Source organism: Lathyrus oleraceus, chromosome 6 (genome assembly GCF_024323335.1).
Source record: "Lathyrus oleraceus cultivar Zhongwan6 chromosome 6, CAAS_Psat_ZW6_1.0, whole genome shotgun sequence".
Classification (NCBI taxonomy): Eukaryota; Viridiplantae; Streptophyta; class Magnoliopsida; order Fabales; family Fabaceae; genus Lathyrus; species Lathyrus oleraceus.
Window position 1 is genome coordinate 368,181,640 of NC_066584.1, and position 10,879 is coordinate 368,192,518.

The 10,879-nt window shown below is 33.2% G+C and overlaps 1 protein-coding gene across 1 annotated transcript; it reads left to right on the forward strand.

The window, feature by feature from the left end:
- Positions 1-7,363: 7,363 nt before the first annotated feature.
- Positions 7,364-7,920, forward strand: LOC127092586 (monothiol glutaredoxin-S11). Its single transcript, XM_051031479.1, has one exon. The coding sequence runs from the start codon at positions 7,435-7,437 to the stop codon at positions 7,732-7,734; it is 300 nt and encodes a 99-aa protein (XP_050887436.1). The 5' UTR covers positions 7,364-7,434; the 3' UTR covers positions 7,735-7,920.
- The last annotated feature ends 2,959 nt before the right edge of the window (positions 7,921-10,879 follow it).

Genomic DNA, 10,879 nt, shown 5'->3' on the forward strand with positions numbered 1-10,879 from the left:
TCTAGATGATTGTGACATTTGATTCTTTAAAAACCCATCAATTTAAATACAAATGTACACTCTCTTTTTACCCAATATGTCTTTTTTTGAAATATATATGTGTTTTCTTGCATGAGTTTGAAGAAAAAATTCAATTTTGTATGTCCTTACAATGTTTGTATTTCGTGTTTACCTCACATAAAGTTGCCTAAGGATATGTTAGAGCATGTGAAATTATTGTTTTGTTAAATTTCATTGCATGGTGATCTTGGTGAAGGTACTATTTTTTTCTGGAGGTAATCAATTACCACCTTTGGTGTAGTCGGTTACATCCCTGTTGTATGACTTATTTCTACTTCTGTTTGTGATGTAATCGATTACCACTTTGGGTGTAATCGATTACACCCCTGTTTCATGTCTTATTTTTGCCTCTGTTTTATGGTGTAACCGATTACACCTCCCCGGGTAATCGATTACACCTCCCCGGGTAATTGAATTCACCTGAGCGTTCCAGAATTTTTTTTATTTTAATTAAATAAATGCCTTTTGGATAAGTGTTCTTTATACTCATATTTTTTTCTTTTCTCTTTATCACTTTCCTGTCTCACTCTTCATCTACCCTAAATCTTCAAATTTCTTCTCTCTCATTTATCACCATAACCTAAACTCCATTAAACCTCATTAAAAACGCACTTACAAAACTCTCCATTTTTCCATTCTCTCTTCCCCAAACTCCTTCCAAACCCCAAAAACCCTAACTTTTCATCTCCCATGGCTCCATCAAGGAAAGATAAAGGCAATACCCAAATTGATGAAGGAATCTCAGAACATCAAGAATCTGCTCAACATGCTCCATCCCTTAAATCCAGGAGACGGACATTTGATTTCCAGAATCAGTTCCTTATGCTGATAAAATACGGTAACCTTTCCTCTTTTCCTTCTCATAGTTTTGATTTTTCGAAACTTTTGAGACGTCAAGAAGTGTACTTTATGGTCTTCAATTGTGGAAATTATTACCCGGATTTGGTTAAAGATTTCTATACAAATTTGGCTATTATTCCCGGTGTTAAGGATGTCCTAACTTCTAGGGTTAAGAATACTAATATTGTTTTGGATCTAGAAGTTTTTAGGAATTTTTTGGGAATACCGTATAAGGGTCAAGCTTTTCATCATGGATTTACCCTAGAATGGGAAGGTTATAGTAAAATGGATTATTTTTTTCACATCTGTCGTGTCTCATAGCAAGCAATCATGGGTAATAAGAATCTTGCCTCCTCCAGGGTACTTTTGTTTTCAAAGAATTTGACGGTAAGTGATAGGATTTTTCATTATCTGATTTCCTATGTTTTTATGCCTAAACACTCAAATCACTCTCAAATTCGTGATACAGGGTGGCAACTTATGTATGCCATCAAAAACAAGATTAAGGTTAATTGGACATATACCATCATGTATCACATGAGGCATAAACAATCCCTAACTGGAGGATTACCTTATGCTAGGCTAATCTCCAAAATCTTGGAAGCATGTGGTATTGATCTAAAAAGGGAACCTAAGAAGAAGATGACCGCAAATGAATGTGAAATCAATGCTTCAACATCGGCTTGGATTACCGGTATCTTTTTAGACATGGATGGGACACATAAGTACAAGGATGAATCCTTAACAACTTCAAATGCTCCTCCACCTCCTCCACCTACTCCGAAAGGCGGATACTCGAATGAAGCTCTCTACAACAAAATCTTCTCAGTTGAGACTAATATGATGAAGAATTATTGTGAGCAAAAATTTGAGATGACTTCTATCAAAAGATTTTTGGAGAACCTTTCCAAATCCCAAAATCCGGATATAAGTGATGAAGAAAAAAGTGAAGAAGAAGACAATGAGGATATAGGAATGTCGGAAAATGACTAAGGCGTTTGTTCTAAAATAATTCTGTTTTGTTTCATGTTTTTCCTTTGTTATGCTAAATTTATCCTCTTTAGAATTATGTCTTTTTGAAAAAATTGGTGTTGTATTAAACTATGTGTGTTATGGTTATTGTTTTATCTATGTATGCGTTCATGTTATTTACCTTATCATCCTACAACATATATGTGTATTTTATTATTTTTGTCTTTCCCATCCTTTTTACTAACGACAAAGGGAGAAAATATGTATTTTTGGATGTTTTATATTTTGTCTCTCTAATATATAGTTGTCATCATTAAAAAGGGGGAGAATGTGAATACAAGCTTCTCAAAGTGTTTTGATGAAGACATGCTCAACATATATGCATTGCAAAAAGAATGACTCAAGACTCAAGCTCAAGCGTTTCCTTTCAAAGCATTTCAAAGTCTTGAAGATTGCTATTGATTCAATCAAAGTGTTAAGGTATTAAGTTCTTATTCTCTCTATGATAAGTTAAGTGTTCTAGTTTTTATCATGCATTCATGTGTTGGCTGCTTAGGCCTCTTAAATTTTTATCTTGTAGCAGTCACCTTCATTTATAATTGCATTCTACCACTCTGTTGTGTGGTAAACGATTACTAGCATTAAGTAATCGATTACCAGCTATGTGTGTTGCTGTGCAAGGCAAGTTTTACAACTAGTAATCGATTACACCCCTTTTGGTAATCGATTACACAGTGTAGTTTTTCAAATATTGTAACATTGGCTCAGGTGTAACCGATTACACCGTATTGGGTAATCGATTACCACTGAACCAGTGGCAAAAAACATTGCATTTTTTCATGAGAATGTTCTATGGAGTGTGTTCTTGAACCATGGCATCCTTTCATGTATCATAACCATTTAGAGAGGTATATAAGGGTTATATATAACACTTTTCTGCAGAATTTGAACACACCTCCTTTCTCACAAAATATTTTTAAACAATCTTCTTCATTCATCTTTTCAAATTTATTTCAAGTGGTCTTGATCAAATTTTTTGGTGAAACTATTTACATAATTGCCATACACATTCATATAGTTTCATCCATATCATTAGAGCACTTGTTTGTCATAAAGAAGTTTGATTATTTTAAAGGAGTAGATCAATCAATAGATTGATAGATTATTTTCACTTGTCAAAAACTTGTAAAAAATTCATACTATTGCTTTATCCTTGTTGTCCAGGATTGTTGGAAATAAGAGGTTCAATAAAAGGGAGGATTGTTTTCTTTTTGAACTTAGTGAAAAATGCAAGAGTATTGTTCTTGGTGTGACTGTTAGTGTCTTCATTGAAAGACTAGGAAGAGTCTTGTAAAAGTCCTAACAATAGTAAAATCTCTTTCATGTTGAAAGGGTACTGGAGTACTCTCGATCTGTGAGGGGAACCAGGATATCTCTTCGTGTTCTTTATCTTTCCTCACTTTACCGTTCATCGCTTAACATAACCACAAAAGAAAGAACAAAGTTTTTCATAAAACCAGAAAAAGTATCAAAGAACCTAATTCACCCCCCCCCCCCCTCTTAGGCGCTACTCAACTAACAAAACACAAGTAAATCGATGTAGTTTTATCGGGATTCACTTAATTGCATAAGCTTCCAAAAAATTTGAAAAACTCGTCTAGGATCGAAGAAAACCATATCCTCAACTTTAGGAGTCGCTAGACTTTTACCAAAATCTCGGACCTGAGACCAATTATTGGGTGAGAATGGGGATACAAAGAGGTCTAGAGGGGGGAGGGTTGAATATATCATTTCCCCCTTAAGACATTTTCAAAAACATTTTAGGTCCATTAACAAAATCAGAGATTTTAATAAGCGCAGAAGCAAAGCATAAAGAAACGAGATCTTGAAAGCATCTCAATGCATTCATCCACCAGAAACAATACACGAGGTTACCATGAGGTTGATTGATTCTAGTACAAGTCACTTACAAGACAATTAAAGCCGCTTTGGACAGGCTATTTAAAAAAACTTTACTTAGATATTCTTAAAAAAGCATAATTGGCTACCATAAGACTGATACACCACATACCTAAGTTTATACATTAAATCATTATAAGAACAGTCTAATATATATGCACACAGACAATGCAAATATGCAATAATGCAATAGAAAATATGAATGAATGCTTGCAAAATAAAAGAGAAAATAAAAATGGAAAAGATACACAAAGATATATAGTGCTTTGGTGTTCGTCCTCGCTTTGCCTACTGCACTCTTTAATGGATGATGCCTTTGGAACATAATCACGGTCTTCCACTACTTTTATAAATATGATTACAGTATTTTGGTTACAAAGAACAAAACCGATATTCGTGTGTGGCGACCTAAACTGCTAAACTTCTAACAAAGACAACATCCCTTAAGATCCTGGTCTAATAACCTCACTATCTATAATAAATGTCTCCAAGTATTTGTCTGTGGCGATCCCCCTGATCCCACTAACATCCATTCTGAGCGATTTCTATTAATTGAGCATATATTAGACAACTCCCAAATTTTTATGTGGTCAATCTTTCTCCAACACCACCAAAGAAAGATAACTTTCAACTCCTCCTTACGGACCATTGATACTTGATCTTTCAAAAGTTTCCCCAAGAGTATATTGGAAACTCTCTTCTTGATATATAACAAATAAATAGCAAATTGCATTCAAGTAACGATATTTGCATCTCTTACACAACAACCAACTTCACACAAAAACATTAAATACCCCAATGTACCATTAGTCTCCCTTAACACTCAATCTTTAGAGGAAGATCCACAATCAAAGGAAAAAAAGACTAAGGATGAAAATGATGCATAATGCAAGATAATCTCAACCAACCACTGAAACCACAAGGTGTTAGTCAAGTAATTCAATTTTGATTAAAAAGAACACACACAAGGTTCTATCGAGTTTCTATATGAATGGGTATTAGTTCTAGATTGATATCAAAAGCTTGATCAATCACAACAAGATTGATCAAATCACTCTTTCTAATTCTCACAAAGACAACAAAAAAAATTCAAAAGAACAAGATACAACAAAAAGAGATAATGAATTGACATTGATTCAAAATGAAGAAGTTGGTTTTTGGAGAAGAGGAGAGAAATTCATGATATAAGGATGAACACACTAAGAAGAGTATAGAAAATTACATTTTTGTCTCTATGAATTTCACCATAGGTTTCACACACTTCTTGCTTTCACCAAAAGAAACAACTAATTAAATAAGAGATGGAAAATTGGATTTTTATAAACGTGATTCGAATTAAGAGGGATCTTTGATTTGAATCAATCTGGACAGCTTAAAAAGGGAGTTTTTCAAAGCTCATGATTTGAATTATGATATGCACTTGATTCGAATCAAATGAGGTTATGATTTGAATCATGTTCAAGTTATGATTCAAATCATTTGGTCCAGAGGTGAATTCCAATATTCAAGGGTGAGTGATTCCAATTGAGATAACACATGATTCAAATTAAATATCAAATCATCAAAATATAAATGTTTTAACTTGTAATTCAAGTTACGCCTATGTAAATTACATAAGGGAAATTCCATGGGCTCAATAAATGAAATACTAACAAGGATAGAAGGGATTTATTTCATGAAATGTAGAGGGTTCTCATTGGTACAAATTAATAGTAGTCAAAACGATTACATTCAAATCAAAATGATACAAGCGTACAAGTACACGAACGAAATAATATTCAAATTGCAAATACACAATCCTACATATATCAATCAATAATCAAATTGACAAAAACATCAAAACACACAAATAATACTCAGAGTACAAAAACGATACCAAATGATACTTTGTGCTTTCAGCCTCTGCCACAGTCTTGACCTCCCTACAAAAACAAACCTTCACCGGAACTTGCTCCTCTTTCCTATACACTTTGACAACTTTGTGCGCGTTGCAAAAGAGTAAAAGAAATAAAATCCAACATGATTGTTTCCTTCCCGTATGTGAGAGTGGTCACCAAGTGATTATAAGAGCTTGGTAAAGAACACAACAAAATAATGGTTTTATCTTCATCGTCAACCTTCACACCAAGTCGTGTCAAATTAACAAGGATGTTGTTGAAAGCGTTGACATAAGTGTGCAAATCGCCTCCTTTCTGCATCTTCAGGCAATAGAGACGCTGCTTCGTGAACAGTTTGTTCACTAGCGTCTTGGACATGTATTGATTTTCCAATTTATCTCAGACATCCTTCAAAGTGTGAGGTCCGAGATATGATTCATCACGCCATTAGAAATACTAAGTCTTATCAAACCTGCGACCTTCTCCTTCATCTCATTCCATCTAAAACCCTAATTCCTAGTTTCCCTCATCAAACCATTATCTCTACTCATAATTATCTCAACAATATGAGTTATACTTCCAAGCATCCATAATTATCTCAACAATAAATTATACTCTCAGCAACTCGGAGTTATCACAACAATCCATAATTATCTCACTAATATGAGACATATTCAACACCCAATAATATGGATGAGCCTCACAGTATCCTCCTAGTGTCAAGGCAACAATCGCCAATAATTTGTCATCATGGGATTGATTGATAAGGTCACACACCAACCGTGGGCTTGACTTCAAACAATGGGTGGTCCATGAGCCTACTTAGCAAGGAGGCACAAAACAAGGATGTGAAACCATGTAGTACTATTTCATGTATTTATCTATGTGCTTAGTTGGATATGTCTCTCTAAGCCATCAGTTGAACACTAGAATGATAATCAGTCCACTTAATATCTATACCAAAAGCATTGTCATCTGCACAAGCAAATGCAACCTCTATACACAAATATGTCGTTAAATGTGCTACACCACCCCTATTGTCTCAAGTATACACTATACGATCAGATGTTGTCAACTCATCCATTCAGGTTCGATAGTCATCAAATACAAGACTCCATAAATCGCTTAAATTTCCATCAAAATATAATTTCAAGGGTAGAGGAATAAATGTTGAACATTGAGGTAAATTCTTCCAAATAAATATTAAAGTGCTTGATAATAAGAATCTTCGATTTCACACATAACCTCTTGTTTTGTTGATTTAGATTTTTTCTGAGTGATTCTTTTTTCATTTCATTGCATAATAAAGTGTGTGCATGTTTTAAACTAACGGCCAATGGTAGTACACGCCTATTGACACAAAAAGAATAGCACTAACTTGGTCTTAAGAACATTTTTATTTTTTCACCTGTCATTGTTGAAGAAAGTCGTAACATATAATATATAGCATATCAGCATTTGCATATGTAAATAATGTCTTTCAATATATTCAGTCTAAAGTGGGCATATAGGTCTATCTCCAATGTCATTGAGCATCTAAAAAGTTAAACATATTTTCAATGTACTTTAATTTTTCAAAGCCCTACACCAAGCTAAGTTTTGTCATCTCTATAAATAGCTTACATACGACCTCATTTTAAATAACCTAAACCCTCACATACACATAGTTTTATATATAACCTCATCACTTTCTCCATTTTATTTGAAATCAGTTATATTAATTAAGATGGAGAAGGTGATGAGGTTGGCTACAGAAAAGGGAGTGGTGATTTTCACAAAGAGCTCTTGTTGCATGTGTTATGCAGTGAACATTTTGTTTCAAGACATTGGAGTGTATCCTGTGATTCATGAAATTGACAAAGACCCTGAAGGGAAGGAAATGGAGAAAGCTATAACAAAGTTGGGTTGTAATGCGCCTGTTCCTGCAGTGTTCATAGGAGGAAAGCTTGTGGGTTCTACCAATGAAGTTATGTCCCTTCACCTAAGGGGTTCACTCATTCCACTTCTCAGGCCATATCGATTTTAACTTACTTTCATTAGCTTGATGGTTAAGAACAAGTGCAGATTACACGTTGTTCCTGCAGTTACTTGAAGAATAAACTGCAAGCCGGCTTAAACTAATCAATACATCACTAGTACTAGCTTGTAGTAACTAAGATCCTTATTCATTATTGTAGTATGTTCATTTTTATTTTGATATATATATGCGCATGTAAATATGTTGTTCTTAAGTACTTATTTATATATATATATATATATATATATATATATATATATATATAATGGTGATTATGAATTTGCATTAGAAAAAATATCATATCATAAAATAATGCTTTTCAAAAGTTCTTAATCTAAATCTAGTCATTCAATGAAATATACATTTTAAAATTTTATAACTAATTGAATAGATTTTGTTTGAGCACAAACAAAATGATAAATTGGGGAGAGTGATAAATGCCAGAATTATCGAAGATATATAGACATTTATTAACTTATTTTATAAGTAATAAATAGAAAACTTTCTGATTTATCAATGAAAAGTGATAAAATAATTGTTTAGAAATTTTAACTACACTATTATTACAAATGATTGACTAATTTTTGTAGTCAACTTGTTGAGCCAGATGTTCTGACATGTTGTGTGACATCCTAGCGCACGTACTGCTCAGACTGTGTTACATAACTGTTTCAACATTTAGTTAACAATATGTTCCAGTTGAATTCGTTCAAAAGATTCATAAGATTACTTTTGAAATAAGTTGGTTAATTCAAATTAATTTGGGAAAGATTTTATTAAATCGTTAATATGGATGAAGAAGGATTAATTGGAATTGATTTAATCAAAGAATGTTTTATTATGTGTGTTTTGACGAAAATATTTAACTAGATATGTTTTGAAGGAAGATTTAGTTCAGTTTTGTTTACTCCAATATTTTGCTGAAATTGATTTGTCAGGATATTGATTAAATATATAATTAAACAAATATTACATGAAAATATTTAATTGGATTCATTTTAATTACATTATTTGAATTTGCACTTAATGAAAACATCTTCAATCTCTATTGAAGAAGATTTAAAGTGCAGTATAGTTTTGGAAGAGTATGTGTTCTTAATCATTTACTTGATATGTTAGAATTCTTATTTATATCAAGTAAATTCAATATTGAAATTGTTTAATGAAGATTTAAAATAGACTGTATGAAGATTCACCGAAAGCAAGATGCTAATAACAATGTCCTAGACATCCTGTCTTTGACTGTTTGCTTGGAACGCAATATAATTTAAGGTTTATATCTTCATTACGCCAAAAGAGGGAAAAGAGGGCGCTTTTTTTGGCCTATAACAGTGCTTTAAAGCGCCCTCTAATCTGGCGCTGGCATAGGTAAAGACAACGCTTTTTTTCCTGATGAAAGCGCTGTCTAAAGTGGCTCTTTAAGCCCTTTAAGGGCCACTTTAGAGGGCGCTTTTTAAAGAAAGCGCCCTCTAAAGTGGAAACATTTAAGGGTTTAGAGGGCGCTTTTACTGGAAAGCGCCCTCTAAAGTGGAAACTTTTAAGGGTTTAGAGGGCGCTTTTACTGGAAAGCGCCCTCTAAAGTGGAAACTTTAAGGGTTTAGAGGGCGCTTTTACTGGAAAGCGCCCTCTAAAGTGGAAATTTAAAGGGTTTAGAGGGCGCTTATTTTGGGAAGCGCCCTCTAAAGTGGGTGGTTATTTAAATTTTTTTTTTTTTAAAAAGCGCTATATTTTTTTATTTATTTTAGACAACCTGTATATTGAAGCAGTACACCCAAAACTGTATAATTTGAAGCCCTTTTTCACACATTGCATTCAACAAGCCTTATATACAACAATCCATACATATACAACAATCCACTGATATATAATTGTTTAACTTCTAAAGATTCTAAATATACAACCAATTCATAACTTAAAAAGAAATAAAACTAAGTAGCAAAAGCATCTCTGAGATGTATGTTTTTTTTGCTAGCAGCAGTCTTCTTAGCAACAACCTCTTTTTGTTCAATATCAATAGCATGAACCTAAAATATCATAAAATTAGTTAGGTGATGTATAAGATCAAGAATTAACATTTTCTATGCATAAATATCATATAATTGTGTTTATACCTTTTTTTTTTATGCAACTGACTCGATTTGCTGCGTAATCCCCTTATATTTTGGTCTCTTATCTTTTGAAGATAGAATTGATATTTGTTTAGATGGACATGTTCCATTGTCGTAGAGGGATACTTTCAAATATCCAGCATCATCATCTACGCGAATGAGGCTTGACGACAATGGAACATCTCCATCTAAACAAATATCAATTGATACTTTCGAGTATCCCTTGCCCCTTGCACGAATGATTGACTTCATAATAGCCATTTTACCTGTAATAAAGAAAACAATTAAAATCAGATGACAAATGTAAAAACAATTAAAATCATAAAAGTCATTTTACCTGTAATAAAGAAAACAATTAAAATCATTTGACCTGTACCTTTTTCACTAAGTTCTCTTTCTTTTCTTGGTTGGAATATGTTCTACATGTCTCTTAACAACACGGACGGTTGGATTGATCCAAATACCCTCATTATGATCATTTCTAATATATGAATCATTTGATATAATATTCTCATCTTGATCATTTCTGGTAAACGATTCAATCTCAACATCAATATCACCTTGATCTCTAGTGTTTTCATCAATTACTTTGTTGGAAAAAAGAACTATAGACCATTTCGTACTTTTCGGATCATTGACATAGAACACTTGTCTAGCTTGAGAGGCTAGAATAAAAGACTCATCTTTGTATCCCACCCTATTAAGATCCACTTGCAAAAATCCTAACTTATCCATTCGAATGTCGTTATTATTTTCAACCCACTTGCAACCAAATATAGGAATCTGAAACTTCTCATAATCAAACACCCAAATGCGCTCGATAACACCAAAATACGACAGATTTGCAAATTTGGGGTTTAAGTCCTTCACACTTGATATGTGCATTGCTTCAGCTACCACGGTGACACCACTATTCTGCATAGTACTTTTATCATCTTGTTCTTTGGTATAAAATGTGTATCCATTAATCGTGTATGCGCTATAAGAAAAAACATGGAAACTTGGACCATATGCTAAGCATCTCAACCTTTCTGTTATTGAAGCGG

Excerpts from the sequence above, each read along its gene's own strand:
- LOC127092586 (XM_051031479.1), top strand. The coding sequence starts at position 7,435 with ATGGAGAAGGTGATGAGGTTGGCTACAGAAAAGGGAGTGGTGATTTTC.